The sequence below is a fragment of the Ambystoma mexicanum genome, chromosome 3q (genome assembly GCF_040938575.1).
Source record: "Ambystoma mexicanum isolate Mex_15411 chromosome 3q, UKY_AmexF1_1, whole genome shotgun sequence".
Classification (NCBI taxonomy): domain Eukaryota; kingdom Metazoa; phylum Chordata; class Amphibia; order Caudata; family Ambystomatidae; genus Ambystoma; species Ambystoma mexicanum.
The window spans coordinates 533,872,152-533,893,394 of NC_090926.1; the positions used below are offsets into that span (position 1 = coordinate 533,872,152).

The following is a 21,243-nucleotide window of genomic DNA, read 5'->3' on the forward strand; positions in this document are numbered from 1 at the left end:
TAACCGAGATGGCATAATAACCTGCTTTGGTGGGGGTGACGCACCTGCGCAATCCCACTCCACCCACCCTCTGCGAGGCACATAAGGTAGCAGCTGGACCACCCCAATCCCTTGCGGGTAGCCCCCATCGCATTCAAGAATGGGAAGGTCTATTAACTCCCCACACCTACCAGAGTTAATGCCAGTCTCCGTCCCTGATTTCAATTTCTTTTGTCATCCCATTGGTTGGAAGCTTATCCTTAAGTGCCATTTCTTTAGTGCTTGCTTTTAGCGTAAGCACTCATGGTAGGATTGCAGTCTGTGAGACTCTTACTTTTAGGTCTACAGCAAGTAGGTGCAGTGTTCTATCTTTTCAATTGTAAAGTATATCAAGAATTACTTTACAGAAACGCCATCCTTTGATAAGTGACTTCTATTTTCTAATGCCTGACTGAGCATGAAAGAGCCAATCGGTACAGACTTCTCCACTTGGTTTGCCCCTCAAAAGATGCTCACATTGAGCTGGCTGTGGGAGTCTTAGTTCCGATATGCAGTCAAGAACTAAAATGATCTGGGCACATCTCCCTCTAATGTGTCATTGCAGCGACGGAGTACTAGATCTTACCATACTGGGGTCTCCCTAGGGACTAAACATGTTGAAAATCAGTCTAAACATAACAAGTAGTCCATGAAGTCCAATTTCACTATTAGGGGAAAAGGACCCAAGGGACCTGCATGGCATGTGTAGGCATTTGCTGGACTGTCCCTCCTTCAGGTTTCGCAAGGCCAACATTGGGTACCAGATAAGACTCTGTAGACCATTCATTCTGGTTTGGTGCACCACCAAAGTATATCCAAGCTTCTGTCATCGATAACAGATCTCTCGGGCCAGCAACTCTTCAATTTAGAATGTTTGACCGGTCATGACTCTGAACCGCACAAACACAACCGTAGTCAGGCACACAAATCCAAGTCTAAGAACTCAGGGTTGCTCAGCTGCCATCTGTTACGAGATTCCTAGTATCCAGCTGATACCATTTGAAGGTTTAGTTGTCCAGGTCCTGGAATAATATAACATTGTTTTAATTCAAAGCTAGGCAACTTCAAAGAGAGTGGCAGGGACTGGTGGACAGAGCATAGTCTTTTGAATAGGACTCCAGATTTGAGCATGTTTTATGTCGTACTCTTACATCCCTTCCCCTTTCCTCCATACTGCATGGTCGTCCCTCGCGAGGGACGAGAGACGGAACCTTTTTCACCAGAAAAAACCTTCCTCTTTTAAATTTAGATGCGGGAGGGGGTGCTGCTCTGGGAGCATGCGCTGCCCTGACTCTGCCCTCCGGCGGACCACCTCAGTCCCCTTTTACGCGTCGACGGTCCAAATTCACCAGCGGACCTGGGTTTGGCTTCGGCCATGTAATTCCACTCACGGATACTTCTTCTCTTTGTCTTTTTGCATTCGGGTACTCGGTTCTCAGGTATCACACTACTCCCCGGCGCTTGTCGACTTCTACAGGGTTCAGCAGGTGTCCATCCTGTGATGGACTCTTCCCGACTAAAGACCCCCATGCCCTCTGCTTACGGTGCCTTGGCTCTGACCACGGCTGGCACGCTTGTACCGCGTGCAACGCACTTTCCTCAAGGTCTCTGAAGAACAAACTGGCCAGGTGGAGGGAGGTCTTCCACAGATCGCCTCCGGAGGACCTGAAGGACTTAGTCTATCATCGATCTAAGCCCAAGGTAGGGCCACTCTTTTCCAGTGCACCCCGCAAGGCAGACTCCTTCCCAAGGACTCTACGCTGCATGAGGGACCGCCTTGGTCCTGGTTCCAGCACAAATACCGAAGCTGAATCAGCTACCGGCTGCCAGTCCAATGGGTCAGTAGATCCTCCCGTTGACCGTGCTGAGGGACTGGAAGGTTCTTTTACCGAGTCTACACCCGAGGGGCTACGCCCTAGTACCGGCATCATGTCCGAGGGGGCGCCTTTATGCAGTTTTACCGGCAGATCCGCCTGAGGGCGAAATGCCTACCAGGCCTCGGCCTGAGGAACAGGGTAGGCCCCATGATCCACACTCGAGTCCTGGACGGGGCGGGGCCCAGTGAGCAGAGCAACATGACGCAGGCACGTGGAAGGCAGCTCGACAAAATGGCCACTGTGCCAGAAAATCCAGACATCCGGCGGACACCCCTCCAGGGAAGGCAGGTGGAGGACCGTGTGTCGAGGTGGGACTGGTCTCAACCAGATATGTGACCTACAGCTTACCCATTCTTCGTGCAAGGCAGGTTACTGCTGCGTCCATATGGGCTGGGCACGCAACTGCTCCAGCAGCCGCCCGCTATCCTGTTAGTACCCCCTACCACCAACCCATCCTGCGAGGACAGGTTCTTTGAAAAATTCCTCTGGCTCATGAAGTCTTCTCAGATGGAGGTCATCCTCAGGCACTTGCTCCCTCCAATGGCTCCGGCACCGCAGGCCCCAGTACAGGCCGCTCTGGTCCCTGTTTAGCGTCAGCAACCCGCTCCGGCCCCCCAACCGATTAGGCATGCAGATCCATACCAGCCCCCGCTGCAGCCTCCGGCTCCAGTCCCCGCACCTCAGCCCACAGCTTCTAGCACCCCTGCCACCCTCTGGTGCCGGACACGCAGGTGGACACAGATGCGAAAGAGGAGGAGGACCCCGACACGCCATCTTGAGCCAAGGCCTTCGACAAACTTCTGGCAGGTCTGGCAGAATACTTGGGCCTTCCTCAACCCAAGGTCGAGCAACCAGCAGGGGGAGTCTTCGCAGAAGTCCTCACGCTACGTCCCGTGGCCAGAACCGGGATTCCAATGCAGAAGGACATAGTTGCCTTGGCCAAAAAGGGTTGGCTCAAGCCCCACTCAGCCCAGCCGTAAATAAACGCTTGGAAGCCAAGTACAGGCAGATGGAGGGGGATACACTCTTGCTATCGGCCCATCCTCAGCCACTCTCCTCAGTGATCACTGCGGCATCACTGTACTCCAAACCTCAGTTGTCTTCAGCCTCCTCATCTCTGGCGCTGCGAGGCAAGGAGGAGATGATCTTGGAGGCGTACGGGAAGAAGCTGTATTCGAACGCGCCCTTGCACCTGCGTCAAGTCAACGCGGATGCCATGCTGGCAGCCATTAACCAGAGCTTCTGGCGCACAGCCAATCGCGATTCAAGGCGGGATTGGCGCAGGCCAAGATTGTTGTGTAGGACATCATGGAGTCCTCTGTGGCTCATATTGACACCTCTGGCCGTGCCATCTGTATTTCCACGGACATGAGAAGAACGGCCTGGCTCCGTGTTATGAAATTCAACCCGGATGTCCAGGAACGCATACTAGATCTTCCGTTCGAAGGGGGTGACCTTGTCCACTCCACAACGGACGAAGAGCTGGATAAAAAGAAAAATAGCTCTCAAACGGCCAAGTCTTTATCCATCCTTGCTAAGACCATGCCCAAACCGTACACCCAGTCACAGCAGCGCTCTCAGAAGGGGCGTACGTACAGAGTTCCGCGGCTTCCAAGTGCTGAGGTCCAGGTAGCCTGACCGTTCGTTGTCCCAGCATCGACACAAACAACAAAAAGGTCTTTTTCCAGTCCCCCTCCTCCGCAACAGCCTCAAAGGGAAAGAAGGCATTGACACACTATTTCGGGTCCACATGTCTCCATTGGGGGGCAGGCTTGCTCTTCACGCACACTTCTGGCGCCAGAATTTCTCTGTAGTCTCCACGGGGGTACCGCCTCCCTATACCAGTCTCTCCTCCCTCCTCCCCTCCACTCCCACAGCTTGGTACAGCAACTCTTTTGGCAGAGATCCAGTCGCTCGTCCAGAGCCAGGCAGTGGATGAAGTCCCAGCCTCCCAGCGAGGCTTGGGCTTTTAATCCAGGTTTTTCGCCATTCAGAACAAGAACCAGGTGGGCCTGAGAGTTTTGCTGGACCTTTCCACCCTCAACTTCTCCCTACCTCTACAAAACTTCTAGATGGTTACGCCAGCTTTGATAGCGGAGACATTGTGCAGGGGAGACTGGATGTGCTCCCTGGATCTGAAGGACGCGTACCTACACGTCCCGATCTGGCAGCCGCATTGTTCCTTTCTACAATTCAGGATCATGGGCTGTCATTTTCAATACAAGGTGCTTCCTTTTGGCCTCAACTCGGCCCCCAGCCTCTTTACCGGGCTGATGACCTCTGGTCGCAGGGCCACCACATCTACCAATACCTCGACGACTGGCTCGTCAGGGCTACATCTCCAGAAGCAGTGCACCATACTTCCCACGCTCTTATGAACACACTGCACGAGCTGGGTTTTTCACTCAACCTCAAGAAGTCACAGATGCAGCCCATGCAGAGACTGACCTTCTTGGGCCTCATTTGGGGCATGTGCTCCGAAAAAGTTTTCCCCTCGGAGGACAAGATCACAGCCATCAAGAGGGCCACGGCGCACTTTCTCAGCAGAGAAGTGACCTCGGCTTGGTGGTACCAACACCTATTGGGTCTCATGGCAGCAGTCCTCTTGGCCATCCCCCACACGAGACTCCGGATGAGGAGGATACAGCTGCACTTTGCAGCATCCTGGAACTAGGAATGGGGCCATCAGTGAGCAATGATCAACATTCCTCCGTCGCTTCACTCGGACCTCACATGGTGGTTCAGGGACTGCAACCTGCGGACAGGCAAGCCTTTCCGGCAACCTACACCACTGGTCACCATCACCACAGACTCCTCTCTCGAGGGTTTTGGGGGCCACCCTGGACGACCACTGTATCCATGGCACCGGGCCCCGGCAGGAGTACCACATCAATTGGCTGGAATTGAGGGTCATCTGGCTGGCGCTCAGGGCCTTCCTTCCGGTTATCAAAGGCAAAGTCGTCCTCATTCAGACTGACAATTGGACCAGCATGGTCTATGTCAACAAGCAGGGAGGTACCAGATTCCCCCCTCCCCCGCCCCAACCCCACCACCCTCCACTGTGCAGGCTGGCAGTCAGCATGTGGGAGTAGGCCCTGGAGAACAACATCTACCTCAGGGCGGTCCACCTGCCGGGGGAATCCTACCTGGAGGCAGACAGGCTCAGCAGACTGGGAGCGGGGAACTAAGAGTGGCAGTTGAATAACCTAGTGCTGCGGGAGATCTTATGCAAATGGGGTCACCCTCAGGTGGACCTCTTTGCCTCCCGGGGCAACAAGAAGTGCCAACTGTTCGCCTCCTGGCAAGGTCGGGGCCTGGGCTTCCTGGGTGATGCCTTTCAGATCAGATGGGAAGGAATGACTGCATGCGCCTTTTCGCCTACTACCCTGATTCACAGGGTGATATGCAAGATCAAGGTGTCTCGCCTCCTCAGCATCATCCTAATAGCTCCATGGTGGACAGCCAGGCCATGGTTTTCGGAGCTGCTCAGCCTCTTGGAGAGGCCTCCCATTCGCCTGCCTACCTGGCAGCCATTGGGGCATACAGAAACTCGTCGGAGGATAGTTTTTCCTCTTCCATCCCAACTGTCAAGAGACATTTGACGGGTCTCGCCTGGCTCTACCCGCCCATCAAGAGGCTACACCCCATGTGGGACCTCAACATAGTCTTGGATGCCCTGGCACACAAACAGTTCGAACCAATGGCGTCCGCCGACATCAGGCTGGTCACCATTAAAACGGCCTTGTTAGTCGGCCTCACCTCGGCTCACAGAATCGGCGAAATCCAGGCACTGGTCGCCTCGAAGCCCTACACTACGTTTCACAATGATGAGGTAGTCCTACGGATGCACCCAGCATTCCTACCTAAGGTGCCGTCTGCATTCCATCTGAAAGAAAAAATTGTGTTGCCCAGGTTTTTTGCTGAGCCAAAGACGAGGCACAGGGGGTTCTGCACTGCCTTGATGTCAGGCGTGCCCTGAAATTCTACTTGGACAGGACCAAGGGCTTCCGCAAGTCGGACGCTCTTTTTGTCACCTTCGGAGGATCAAGACCGGGGTATCGGGCCTCCATAGTCCATTCGATGGTCTCGGGCATCAAAGAAGCCTACGAGGGACAGCACAAGCCACTGTCGGCCAACATGCACGCCCACACTGTCAGAGCCAAGGCAACAGCCATTGCTTTTCAGCGGCAACTCCCCAGGCAAGTCCTAAGCAGAGCGGCCACATGGGCCACCCCTTTGTCTTTCTTCGAGCACTACAGCTCTAGAGCAGACGCAGCTTTCGGACAGGCGGTTCTTAGAAACCTGTTTGCTTAAGGAGATGCTCCTCTCCACCCTGGGGCTACCCTCGGTTGTAATCGCCCATGCAGTATGGCAGAAAGGGGACGAAACGTAAGAGTAATTGTAAGTTACTCACTGTAGTGACTAACTTACTCTTGGTCCCCTTTCCTCATACATCCCACCAACCCCCCCGCCCCCTAATAAAACTGGTGTCATTAGGCAATGTTAAATCTATTGTCAACGCGTCTATGGGGACTGAGGTGTGGCGCCAGAGGGCACAGTTAGGGCAGCGCATGCTGACAGGGCCACACCCCTGCGCACCTCTAAATTTAAAAGGAAAGAAGGATTCTTCTGGTGAAAAAGGTTGTCTCCCGTCCCTCACGAGGGACACCCATGCAGTATGGAGGAAAGGGGACAGTAACTACGATGAGTAACTTATAATTTTTTTTATCCGTTCTCCAAACAAAATAATAAGTGAAACAGATATCGAGGGGTCTGGTTCTTTTTGCCACCTTCAATGCCCTGTGCGTGTTCAGAGTAGTAGCATCAGCGACAAATGGGTATTCTGCTGTTAATTTGCATGATCTATAGAGTGCCTTTTCGTTACAAATATATATTTTCATTTTTTGACATTTTTATCTTTAAAGATCTACTGAGTACAATGCATGTTCAACAAACTAAAACAAGACGAGGGATCTTCAAAGTTTTTTTTTTGTTATCACAATGTATACGTATGTTAATTAAACTTTCCATAAATACCCATGCAGTGCAGAGAGACTTGTTGTTGTTCCCATTTTTGTCACAAAATATATTGTATTTAAAATAGGAGCACTGCTATTTGTGCAGCTCTTCTAAATTCTGTATTACAATATTTTCTCGATGTTTGACTAGAGTATTTCAGAAAGTAATTTTACAGAGGCTAAGAAATCTTTTATCCATTTCTTCATATGTACACTGAAGTCCTGAGATTATTTTTGGGTATGCACCTTCCCCCATGTAGTACAAAAAATAATAAATGCACTATCGACATGTTTTGGTCACTTACATGTTGTTCATCAGTCTGGTCTCTCTGGGCCTTAATCAGGAAAGTTTACTTTGTTCTTCTGTATATTAATCACATGAACTTATTATAATTGTAGTGCCCCTTCTGTATTTGTTCAATAGAAATGGCACAGTACCTGCAGGAAGAAGCATATATGAGGTAGACATTAGTTAAAATATTTTTATTGTAAGTTTGTTCAGACTTGAAGCTTGCTCTTCAGTTTTCTTACCACTCTGCACTTTGAATCACCTCTCAAAATCTATTAAAATTGAACAGTGGTATCCAATTTTTCATCCTCCTCTATCCACCTTTAGCCGCGTCCGTCACCATAGCCGTGATTGTATCTGGTAAGGGACACCTTTCTAAGGTTGAAGAGCCCATCTGGTTTTTGCCCCATTTGTCCAGTAAGATGATTGAGAGATTGCAGACTGTCCTACTCACCCTTATTGCATTCCTCCAAAGAACTGATGTGACAATCCTGCCGAGATGGACGGATTATATCACTATGATGCATCATCCCAATTAGAAAGGTGGTATATGTTATTTCCACCTGTGCATGTCTATTTCAGTTTGAGCCAGTGTCGTCCTTATTGGCTCATCTAGTGGGGGAAGGTTTCTGACCTTGCAGATGCTACATCCCACAAATAGGATTTACTCCAGGAGGTGACTGTGAATACCTTTCTGAGGTAACATCCTGCCCTGATCAATCTGGTTCCTCCAACTGAATCCAAGTGTCCACTTTTCTCCCCAGTTTCCCTCTGGTTTTCTGCGGCATGATATTTATTCATGTACATGATTTACACATCTGTTCCTCTAATTACAGTCGTTTTGTGACTGTTAAGATGGTACAAGGCCACAATGAGCTGTCTGGCTCAAATCTTGATGAGATGAATGTGGTATTCAGAGCTCCTGTCCTCTTCGGGGGCTCCCTCTAAAGGGGTGGGTATTCTTGCATGGGTTTTATTCTTCATCCAAACCTGGCCACCCTGAACCTTTGGGAGTTTCACAAGAGATTCTTAATGTGAGGTTGTTGGTCCATAGGCTTTCCACTAATACACTAATTTAGTTTATTCTTTTTGGTAACTCTGTCTGGCAATTGATGTCCTAAAGCTTTTGTTTCAGATCATTTTTATTTGGCCCTTAAGCATGTTCAATCTTGTCCTCTTCGACTCCCAATTTTTCTGTCTGATCTCACATTTGCAAATTACTGAGCATCCTTCAGGTGCTCTATTTTCTGGTATTTTCAAAGGCGGTAGAATACTTCAGAAAATATTTAATCTCTTAAGATTTGTGTACCATTGTTCTTTACCTTTCCACCTATTTTGAGGTTGAAGGAGAGCTTTCATTGATTTAACCCTAAAATGGGGCTCATGTTTTATGTGACTGTCCAAGGAGTAACACATTTTGCTTTTTGTAAATTATGATGTTCCTGTAAGAGTACATTTAAATTTAAGTCCTAAACAGCTACTCTTACAAGTGGCTCTGGTGCATTTTGTATTTTCCCAGTCTGGTTACACAACTTTTCCCAGATGAGGCCTTACATTAGGACCTCTAAGAGATAAATGGTGTACCCAACGTAAGGCCTTCTTGGGAATGCAACTGTTACGTGCCCCTGAGTGATCCTAAGCATGTCAGGGTCAGAATACAACATGTTTCCTGTTTGTCCTGTGTGATTACAAGGAGGGTCCTACTGTTTTGTAGTAGAATATCCAATTGTATTCTGGGTGATGGTTGGGAAAGTTGGAATGTTGCAGTCCCCAGTGATTGGGTAGCCGCCAAAATGTTTGAATGTGTGCATCAATTAGATTGGATACAGAGCACCTTCAATCTCCCATACACAAAGAGTAACTTACAGTAGTTGGATAAGTGCGCGAGTCCTTGAAGCACACCAGAGTTCCTTGAAAGCAGGACTGTGCGGGATCTCTGCCTCATTTTGAGTCCATTGAAAACCGTTCCTGACAGTGAAGCTTTGCCAGAGTTTGTAAATATCACAACCTCGCAACCAGGAAAGGACACAGCACATCATATTGTAATCTTCCTAAAGCGGGCTAGGAGGGTCGGCTGAGGTGCTACAACTTTACAGTACGTAAGCGTGCATGCTTAGGTTATGTGCAAGAAAGGCTGTTAACTCTCAATAAGTTTTTTATTTTTTTTAAAAAAAATAACATTTTATGTGTTTTTGAAAACTGCAACGTTGCCTTGATCCCTATACTCTTTGGGTCCTACTGAGTCATGTGTTATACCAATTTCCTGACCTTGAGAGAGCCTGCAATGTGTGGCCATGCACAGAAACTGGCACTGAGGCGAGAACACTGTTAAAAGAGCAGCAGTAACTGGTTCGATCAACAAGTTTAGGATCCCTCGGCCGAGTATTACAGACTGTCGATACTGGTAAAAGGTAAACCTGCTATCTGATGCCATTGCTGGATAGCTAGTTTACTGGGTGCCACAGAAAGCAGTTGGACCAGACCCACCAGCAGCAGCAGACTTCTTTCCTTCAATTCTTTCTCTCTTGGTAGCCCTCCATTATCCTTCATTGTCTGAAGGACCCCATCGTAACTGGAGCTGCCACCAGAATCCAAGGAGCATCCAGCAGTTGCCCTCCAGTAACCATACACACCCTGATCTTAACCGTGACATTTTCTGAACTTGCATTTCCTATTGGTAATATTGATCGGACAGGACCAGGACCCACCAGCTATTTGAGAGCCTTCTTCTCATTGGGGAATTAGATGAAACTGAGACTAAACAGGTTTGAGACTTATCTTGTGCAAACTACATAGAACATTTAACACTTACAATCCGAGTGGGCTAAAACCCTTGGTTCCCATGCTGGTGTCCCTGAGACCAAGAGACTGCTCGACTTGTTAAAGTAATACTTTCATGATGTGTATATGGAGGTTTTTATCTTCAACAGCAGATAAAGTACATATAGAACTGTAACCTTGTGTGGACATTGCTTTATTTGCACCAATAACTTGCTGTAATGTTTCCCTGTCACCGCACTAGATTCTGAAAGAGAGTGCACCTTAGCTGCTCAACCGTAGGGAGGCCAGCTGACGCGCTTCGCCAGCGAGTGGGGAAAATATCTCCACCGACCGATGATTGCTGGACGCTCTTGCCCATGGCACACTCTAGAATTCCAGCAGAAGTGTCCGCAGATAGCATCGGCGGCCCGGTAGGAGCAGCACATCCCTCAGCTCCTGCAGGAAGTACAGACCATGATAAGAAAAGGGGCAATAGAGCTGGTTCCAAAGCGACTACGGGGCTCCAGAGTCTACTCCAGATACTTCTTTGTAAAGAATTCTCGACCTGCGGTGTCTGTGGTGTAAACCAGGTATTAAGGTGCTCTTTGGGTTTACTTTTACAGAGTTTCAGGGGAGCAATGGAATCTAGGGCCATAGTCATGGTATTATTAAAGAGATCTATTAATTCCACAGGATCAGTATTGGGATCAAGATAGGGGTTAATTTTTCAGCTGTAATGTTACGCTTGTTACTAGTGAGTAAGGGAGGCGCGATAGTCTTAGTTTTCATGACTGGACGGTTAGCATTTATAGTGAAAGCGATAAAGGAGTGGTCCGTCCAAGTTTGTGGTTCAATGGCGGTAATTACAGTGGCACAGTTATAGTCTTCCAGCCAATCCAGTGTTCGTCCTTTCGTGTGTGTAGGTTGGTTGATTCTCTTCGTGAAATCAGTTCACTTAGGGATTCTTTCAAGGATTTACCAGCCTGGTCGTTGGGGTCAGCTAAGCCTAAGTTAAAATCACCTAGAATTTAAATTTGGGACGTTGGTTTAGTTTTGTCAGAGAGCAGTGTGATAATGTCCTCCGCGAAGTCTCCTGTAGGGCCGGGAGGCCTATATATGAGATGGACAGTGAGTGTACTAGAGGGAGAGGTTGTTAATAATAATAATAATTTGGCATTTATATAGCGCTACGAACCCTCAGGTATCTGAGCGCTCCTTATTACCCACGGTGTGTGGTGCTCATTATCGACCTCGGAAGGATGAAAGGCTGAGTTTGGCCCCCCCCCCCGGATTCGAACCTGCGTTAGCAGGCTCTGCACGGATGTCAAAGCGAGCGCTCTACTCGCTGTGCCACTTGACCGGCTATTTTATTTTTACTGTGAGAAGTTCACAGGATTTAAGCGAGAGATTGATTGATGGTCCGAGTGCCAGGTTAGCTCGAGCTATGAAGGCAACCCCTCCACCTTTAGAGTTTTCTCTATCTGCTTGGGTAATAGCGTAAGACTCCGGAATGGCTAGCATGAGAGAGGGCCCTGCCGCGGCATGAAGTCATGTTTCCGATACTGCTAGGAAGTCTAGATCATTGTCATTGATTAGGTCTGCTATGTCAGTTGTGTGTGCAACGATGGATCTTGCGTTTATCAGAGCGCCTTTGATGACAGGAGGCTTGGTCTGTGCTGGTGGAGGAGGCTGGTTGGGATGGTGCGTTTGTCTTGCTTTAGTTTAGTTTTTTTTGGTAATGAGCCAATAGTGATCGGGCATGGTGGGCTTTGCGTAGAAGAATGTTGAGAGTGGGGGTTTTCTTCTGGTAAATGTTGACTAAAGGTGCTACAATGCTAAACCTAGAGGCAAGTCTTTTATTTCTGTGGCTGGTTGGTTCGGGATGGGCTTAGTAGTGAACCAATCAATCCGTTGCATAGGGGTAAGTGTGGATAGACTGTTGAGGCTGATTTGCTACGTTTGGCAGCTTCCCAGGTTTGGTATCAGTTTAGGTAGGAATGGGGTGGTTTTGATGCAGTCCGAATGCAGAGTTTCTTGTAGTGGAGGGAGGAAGAGTGTGGGTTTGGCCTCGCAAAGGAAGGACATTTTCTTGGTGAATTGAAAAGCGGTCGGTGCTTCTAGCATATGTAGGCACAGTAGGAGGAGGCCTAGTAGAGCATTTAGGACTAGCTTAAAGAGAACCATAATAGGTTCACTGAATAGTTAGGCTAATGTAGGTTAGATGCAAGTAACCAGTGTAGCAAACATGGGAACAAGGCTAGGCTAAAAGAGCAAGTTACTGGTGTGGGGAAGTGACATTGATATGCTAAATGCAATTTAAGGCACATTGAGCGGGTAAACAGCAGTTGCCCCTATGAGGCGCAATATATGCTAAGAGCACAATGCAGGTATAATCACAATGTTGGGCTAAATGCAGATTACCAGCGTAAGGCGCAGTGATAGGCTGTAAAACAATTTACCCAAGTGGGGTACAGTATATGCTAAATGCACAAAGCAGGTATAGTCACAATGTAAAGTCACAATGCTGGGCTAAAAGCAGATTGCCAGCGTAGGCGCAATGATAGGTAAAGTAGGCCAGGTGTAATTACCATTGAAGTCAGAAAGTGGGGGCCAGGGGGCTACAGGCAGTTTTGTCAAACCGGTATTACTTGTAGTGTATGAACAGCATTGGATGCAACAATGATTACTTCACAAATTTACATTGGGGAAACAGACAAAAAGTTCACGATTGTATGTGCAAGCAGCAGTGATGGCGGGCGGTTGCTTCAGCAATTTTAGTGTTAAAGTAATAGTTAGAAATCGCAAATGCGCAAATACACAAGCGCGTAGTAATGAAGCAGCTTACTACTAACAAGGTGTGATATTAGGGCTTGTTCGGAGGCACGGAGAACACGTTGAGGTGAGCTCCATGGCTGCTCAGCGTGTGAGCATTGTGGCTGTTGCTGTACGGATTGAGAGGCGGTAGCGCAATTGATGTTCTGCCTAGCAATCGTAACGCTGATAAGTTGAAGGTACGTGTAAGGTTGCATCTGGTGTAAAAGTACAGTATCAGTATACAGAGTACAATGGGCTCGAAATATCAAGGTTGGTAATATGATCTGGCAAGTAGTTGATCACAGCAATCTTACCTCCTGATGGTAGTAGAAGGGATCTGGCTCCACCTGCGCAACAGTGCGCAAACAGGAGCAAAACAGGCCCTTTTCTCTGCAGCCCTTATCTCGGAGGCGCTGGCTTCCGCCTGGCGGTGGATGTGCCTATTGATAAATGCTGTTGTTGCCTAGCAGCATAACAAAAATAGTGCAGCCATTTTGGGGCAGCATGCGGCCGATTTCGTTGAGCCGTAGGTTCGAGGAACACACATTGAGGCTGCAGTATGGAATGCAGGGGTCCGTGGGCAAGTGAGGCTCAGTATGGGCATGGGTGCATGAGGAAGGGAGAAAGCACGAGGATCGTGCTCACCTCGTCAGCTGCTCGGGTTGCGATGCTGGATGCTGTGTTCCATTAAGATCAGTCAGAGGTTGTCTGGGGAGGGCGCTCCTGCCCACTCCGAGGATCCTGCTGTTGGGGGTATATGATATGATAGTTTCTGATGCTTGCTAATCTGCTTAGAATCACATGCTTATTGGTAACCGCAGAGTATTGCATCTTGTCTTTCGGGGACCGAAAGGGGACGTCGGCATAGGCGTGTCTGTAACGCTATCCTATCGTGACATGTAGTGTACCCAAAATCCCTCATGCGTCGAGGTCCCTCAGATTGTTTTTTTCCGCCCAGATAACTGGTCGCCCTATAGCGGAGCTCTTACAAGAGACATTGTTTATCTTTACCAACTTGTCGGTTATTCCCCATTAAGTCAATTCGATCACAAGAACATCTTCGACGAAGACTGCGGGGGATTAGACTACGGCTGTGGATTTCGGCGCCTAAAATCCGGCAGCCGGATTTTCCACGTGGTCTGGCCCTCTGGCCGACCTATACAGTAGGGAGAGTGGGGTCGGGGTTGCCATATTGTCGGTATGTCTTTCCTTCTTTCCCCTCTTTACCCTTTTGGTCTGGTCATCTTTCCCTTTTAGCTATGGGAAGGACTCCTTTTAGATTCTTCCCTAAGTGTATGGTCAGATATCCTTGGAAGGACGAACACAGGACGTGTAACGCCTGTCTCCCCCTAGAGCACGACGAAAAGCGGTGTGCAGCCTAAGACCCTTAAGGAGCGCTGTGTAAAGCGGTGGGCCGCATACGGTATGTCGTGGGTGGAACCCCTTCCCCCACTGCCACACCCGCTGAGAGTGACGGGAGTACCTCGGATGAACAAACATCCGTTGCGGATGTTATAGACCTTGAGGCGGACACTTCTAGGTCCTCCACGCCCGTCCCCCACCCTTTAAGGCCTGACTCTGGTCTACAGAGACAACACCCGGCGACAGAGGCGTACAAACGCATCACACTAAGCAGACAACCCCTACACCGTTTTCGGCGTCTTCGTCGAAAAAGGTGAAAGCGCCAACAGGGCCGCCGAAAATTTCGCCGGTTTCCTCGGATCGCTCAGATCCAAAGCCTTCCCCGCATCCACAGCGGCGTTTTGCGTCTGGGCAACAAAAATTAAGTAAGGGCGCTACTCCAAAAACTTCACACGTCGAAGCACGTAAGTCCGATGCTGCGACGGTCCCGAAGGCTCCGGTAGGCCCGAAAACTACGGCTTTGCCTCTACCTGAAAAACCAACCGCTAGGCCCTATAGCGCCGCGGAAGGTAATACACCTACCGATAGACCATCGGAGCAACTGTCTCACGCCGATTCAGTGATTATCGAAGGCAGCATCGAAAGAATTACAGCAGCAGTGGGTCTTACCCCGGTTCCGCCTAAAGTTATGGGACAAGCCGCAGAAAAAACTTCAGATGCGGATTGGGATCCCGATTCTTACGATACATACGAAGATAGTCAAGAGCCTCTTTCCGACACCCTAAGAGACTCTTTTCGACGCCGTAGGGAGGAGAACGCTGTTCTTCCACCCGTAGGCCCGCTTGGGTCCACTAAATGACCTAGAGAGAAGTTCGAAGGGTGTATGGATCGGCTGGAGAAGATTATCAGTTTTTCTGATCATCCTTCCCCAAAAAGGTCTTTGGTAGACCCTATCCTCCAATTTCCTTCTCATTTTCAAGAAGATCAGTCCTCTGCCCCCGTCCAGCACGAAAACATTATCCACATGGACACATAGAGACATTTATAATGAAGAAGAAGCAGCTTCATTTCTACAAAGTTATGAGGAGGAACAGGGTACTACAGACAACTGGGGAAAAAACCCAGCAGGAAGGACAAGACCCATGGACACAGCAAGATCAGGACACTGATGTTTTGTGCCTGGATTCTCATCCGTCTACTCCGGCTCTCCAGGCCTCACCTGTAGATGACAAATGGCGTTCAACTCCATGTTGAAAAAAAGCAGCTGAACACTTTCAAATCTCCACTCAAGAGGCTGTGCCTGAGCAAGATGTTGTAGAGGATATCCTTAGGGAGAAGCCTCCATCTATCCAGGCCATCCCCCTCCTTAATTCTATTAAGAGAAGGTTGGCCCCCTCATTGGTATCACCAGCTCAAACTCAGGCAGTGAATCCAAGAGTGGAAAAATGATTTCGCCCTTGCCCTCCCAACCCTCTATACATTAGAGGGCACACCGTCCCAGATTCATTGGTAGTGACTACCACTCGGAAAAGGGCAGGGGTACCCTTTGCCACGGGGGAATCACCACCGGACAAGGAATACAAAAGACTGTATGCTCTAGGCTAACGTGTCACTTCGGCTGCCGCATACACTAAGCGGATTGCTAATAATACCACACTATTGGCAAGCTATGCTGACGCTCAGTGGAACTTGCTCCAGGAAGGCCTCCAAGAGGTTCCCGAACCCACCAAATCCAGGCCTCTCTCCATTGTAATGGAGGGAAGACAAGTTAACCAGCATGTGAACAAAAACACCCTGGACACTGCGGAAACAGCAGGCAGGTCTCTGGGCCAAGGGACCCTACTTAAGACACGCTTGGCTGCGTACCTCCGGTTTTAAACCGGAAACACAAGCCTCCCTCATCAATAAGCCCATTGAGGAATCTAACCTCTTCGGGAAAGCGGTGGATGAGGCTTTGGAAACAGCCAAGAAGGAGCATGAGACTCTGAAGTCTCTACAGCAGATCACACAGAAACCTTCCCCCCAGAGGGGTAATAACTCTCGGCGGTCCTTTAGAGGGCAAGCCTGTGGTGGTCAAAACAACTACGGCACGGGGAACTTCAACACAGGACAAACTTCTGGAAGCCCTGCATACTACCCTCCAAGGGGTCAGAAACGCAGCAGAGGTAGAGGACCCAATCCCAGAGGAGCCACAGCCTCTGATCAGAAATGACCACCAAATCCAGGTCCCCTCCCATGTCACCCCGGTCGGGGGGCGATTAACATCTTTCCTCATGGCATGGGAGGGGATAACTTCAGACCAGTGGGTCATAAAGACGGTCGCCCACGGGTACTGCATGTAATTCGCTGACCTCCACAATTCAGACCACCGCGCTCATAGCGCCTTTCACCGGACCATCTGGAGATCCTGAATCAAGAGGTGGAAGCACTGCTGGGAAAGGACGCCATAGAAGCCGTCCCTATTCTTCAGGTAAACAAGGGTATTTATTCAGTGTACTTCCTTGTACCCAAAAAGGATCTCACCATGCGCCCTGTTCTAGACCTGCGCCCAGCAAACAAATTTATAAAACCCCAGAAGTTTTGCATGGTAACACTACAAGAGGTGATCGCATTGCTGAAACGGGGGGACTACATGGCAACATTGGACATGAAAGATGCATACTTTCATATTTCAATGCTGCCAGCGCACAGCAAATATCTAAGGTTCATGATCGAGGAGAGGCATTACCAATTCAAGGTACTCCCCTTCGGCATAACCTAAGCGCCAAGGGTGTTTACCAAAGTCCTGGCAGTGCCTACAGCACACCTGCGCAGACTGTCGGTCCCAGTTTATCCTTACCTCGACGACCTGGCTCATCACGGGGGACTCATTCGATGCATGTTTTTCGAACACCCAAAACACAGTAGATATCCTCTTCAGTCTGGGTTTCTCAATCAAGGAAAAGAAATCCAGTCTAGTCCCCAGTCAAACAAAAGAATTTCTGGGAGCTCTAATTCGAACGAAGGATGGTCTCGTCTTCCCCTCCAACGAGAGGGTTCAGAACATGCTTTTTCAGATCCCTCAATGTGTAGCCAGTCGGGAGGTGACGGTGCGCAAGGCCATGCGCTTGCTAGGAATGATGGCGTCATGCATATACTTGGTTCCCCACGCGCGGCTGCGCATGCGTCCCATGCAAGAGTGGCTCAACAGCCAGTGGTGTCAGGCCAGCGGACAATGGGAAGATCTGATAGTTGTCTCGCCAGCCCTCGTTCTCTCTCTGCAGTGGTGGTCAAGAGAAAACCTCTTGAAGGGGAAGACCTTCACCACCCCTGCAGTGGAAGCCACGCTCACTTCAGACGCATCTCTCATAGGGTGGAGGGCTCACCTGCTTCAGCAGACAGCGCACTGAGTGTGGTCCCCTCAAGTAGCGTCCAACCATATAAACCTACTGGAGCTATTAGCGGTGTTCAAGGCTTTGAAGGCCTTTCAGGTGCAACTGCAAGGAAAGACAGCACTGATTCTAACGGACAGCACTACAGCCATGTATTACCTGAATAAACAGGGGGGCACTCACTCTCCAAGCTGTCCCAAAACATTTGGATATGGGCTCTCAAACACAAGATGTTTCTGTTGTCCCAACATGTTCCAGGGGATCTCAATCTTCTGGCAGACGTGCTCAGCAGAGATTTTCCTCTGCCCGAAGATTACAAATGGCAGCTACACAAAGATATTGTTTCCAACGTCTTCGCAGAATGGGGTTTTCCAGAAATCGACCTGTTCGCTACTCAGGAGAACGCCCAATGCCAAAACTACGCCTCCAGGTACCCCCAGAACCGATCCAAGGGGAACGGTCTCTGGATAACCTGGTCAGGGAAATTTGTCTACAAGTTTCCCCCGACTCCCCTTCTCAACAAGATCGTGCATAAAATGCACCAGGAACCAGTTACCATGATACTGGTGGCCCCCATGTGGGCCCGCCAACCCTGGTTCGCTCACCTGATGGAAATGTCCCTCTCCCCACCAGTGAAACTACCCTGCCCGTACAACATGTCTCAGGACAGGGGGAGACCCTACACCCATGCCCAGAAACTCTGAATTTAGCAGCTTGGCTCCTGAGGTCATAGAGTTTGGACACCTGCAACTCCCTCCGAGGTGCACGGACATACTCAGGGAAGCTAGGAAACCGAATACATGTTATTGCTATGCCAGCAAATGTTAACGTTTTGTCATCTGGTGCAATTCCAAGGGCGTCAATCCCATCGATTGCTCACCCACACACATTGTGCTGTACTAACCCATCTGTTGGACACGGGGTTAGTCTTCAATTCCCTAAAGGTTCATCTGGCTGCTCCGTCAGCCTACACCACATCACAACAAAAAGTTTGTGGTGGAAAATACCAGTGATTAAAGCCTTTATGGAAGGGGTTAAGAGGATTTATCCTCCCATTTCTCACCCAGCCCCTGGATGCGACCTAAATGTGGTTTTGTCCAGGCTCATGGGAGCTCCCTTTGAGCCTATGCATAAAGCAAGTCTAAAGGACCTGACTTATAAAACGGCCTTCCTAGTGGCTATCACTTCTATCAGAAGGGTTAGCGAACTACAGGCACTTTCTGTTCTAGACCCTTTTGTTACAGTCCACAAAGATAAGGTAGTTCTGTGCATACATCCCAGATTTGCGCCTAAATTCATCTCAAAGTTCCATGTGAACCAATCAATCGAACTACCCATTTTCTTCCAGAACACTACTAGCATTGGCCGAAAGAAGCCTACACACACTAGATGTGCGCAGGGCAGTCATGTTTTACCTGGAAAGAACTTAACCACTGAGGAAAACAAAACAATTCTTTGTTTCAGTGGCAGCTGGTAGAGAAGGGGATCCCATCTCTAAATCAGCTATCTCGAAGTGGATTGTCAAATGCATCACACTATGTTACACTCTTGCTAAGAGAGAACTGCCCTTCAAGCCTAGAGCACATTCTACTCTGGGCACTGGGGCATCCATAGCATTCATTGCAAATGTTCCCATTGAGTCCATTTGCAAAGCAGCAACCTGGAGTTCTGTACACACCTTCACAAAACACTAGTGTCTAGACACTCATTCTAGGCCTGATTCTCAGGTGGGACAAGCAGTAATAAGACATCTTTTCTCTACTGTTCCTTCTCACAACCCAACTCCGGGTACTGCTTGCTAGTCTATGCAAAGCATGTGATTCTAAGCAGATCAACAAGCATCAGAAGACATGCATTAGTTACCGTAATTGCATTTCTGATGATTGTTTCTGCTTAGATTCACATGCGCCCTCCCTACCTCCCCGCTCGGGGTGGAAGGAACATAGACGTTTTACTACTTTCTCTTTATGTACTCACTCACTATAGCCTTGGGCTCCCTCATGGCAGAAAAAATACAATCGGAGGGACCTCGGCGCATGAGGCATTTTGGGTACACTAAACGTCACGATAGTGATAGTGTTACAGACTCGCCTATGCCGACGTCCCCTTTCGGTCCCCGAAAGACAATATACAATACTCTGCGGTTACCACTGGATGTCGGACCATATGCAAAGCATGTGAATCTAAGCAGATACAATCATCAGAAATGCTATTACTGTAAGTAATGCAGGTTTTATAACATACTTAATACCCAGAGGTTTCTGAGCGCGGACCCAGCAATCGAACCTGTGTTGCTCCGTGTTGTTTTGCTTTCAAGGCGAGCACTTTGCCGCTGAGTTATCCTCCCGAGATATGTGAATCCATGCCAGACCTATGCTGGAGAACAATAGTTACAGGTAAGTAACTTGTTCCTTCTTCTGCATTTCAGAGTGGGTACCCTTGTTGGACACGTTTCAGAATATAATACAGTTGACTCTGCTACTTCAGAAAGTTGTGTATGTGGTTGCTCACATATACCACTGATGTGATGCACTGCTCCCTAGCTCCACAAAATCAGTTGTCTGCTTCGAAGTGTTTCTTGGTAAATTTGTTTGACAAAATTGCTTCACGAGAGCTAAATGCGCAAAAGAAAATATTTTCAGGGAAAATTTACTTTTTCATTTTCTCACGTGCCCTCTTTTGTTTTTCAGGCGAGATTGTTAAGATCAACATGTGGAGAATGTTGCTGTGTGAGGCAACAGCTGCTGTCATGGAAAAGGGCTTCAGCATTTTGGGAATTAAGCCTGTCCAGAGGATGTAATATTTTGGAGTTTGGCAGCATTTTGCATTTTAAGAAGAATGTCAGCTCAAAATTGATTTTGATTTTCTTAATTCTCTTATATCCGTCTTATATATAAAAAAAAAACAAATAAATACATTTCTTAACTGTTTTCAGGCCTTTTTAAACCCATTCTCACGAAACTTGGAGAATAGTGAAATTTAATTATTTGGAGAAACCCAAACACAGATGAATTTGCTTTAAGAGATCTGCAGCACAGAGAATCGTCACGATTTTGTGTACGTCCTGTATCAATTCCTTCACTGGCTATGAAAGTGGATTATAATCAGAAAATACTATTAAATTTTCAACTTTGTGTATAAAGTTCACCTCCTAAAATGAAAAAAGATGTGATCAAATCTAAATGCATCAATTACAGCTTCTTCTAAATATGATTGTTTTTTCGCTTGCACACTTTCACTTTTTTTGCGAAGGTCTGCAGACGAACCGCAGATTATTCCTATGTCCTGTCCCCTTTCCTCTCTACTTATGGGATATTGCGGTGCATGTGACCCTCCTTGCATCAGCGTCCGGCTGCAACCACCTGACACTTTCTATGCATGTATGAGATAAGAGCATCACGCAGTAGCTGAATGTGCGCATGGACAATTCTTATTTGTTTCTACTGCCTTTATCTTTGCTCTGTAACTTCGTGCTCGGACAGTGTTCTGGCAGAAGGGCATTTTCGAGCTCAGATCAGCACGCTCTGTGTTTCAAGTAAATACGGCTGATAGTCCCTGAGTCCTCCGCATTCTATGTAATGTTCTTTCTTTTTGAGCCCTTCTGGTGCATCTTCACATGTCTCCACCGACTGGCTTAATGAGCTTTGCCACTAGACATTAGGTATGTACAGTGCTTTAAATGGGCCGGTCGTAGATGGCTCTGAGGGCTGGCACTTCTCCTAACTGAAGGACCG

General features: G+C 48.5%; 1 protein-coding gene across 1 annotated transcript in view; it reads left to right on the forward strand.

The window, feature by feature from the left end:
- Positions 1–20,439, forward strand: part of RARS1 (arginyl-tRNA synthetase 1) — a 390,240-nt gene extending 369,801 nt beyond the window's left edge. Inside the window, exon 15 of the mRNA XM_069654297.1 lies at positions 20,200–20,439. Within this exon, the coding sequence (XP_069510398.1) occupies positions 20,200–20,309 (110 nt within the window). The 3' untranslated portion in view covers positions 20,310–20,439. The remainder of the gene's footprint in view (positions 1–20,199) is intronic.
- The last annotated feature ends 804 nt before the right edge of the window (positions 20,440–21,243 follow it).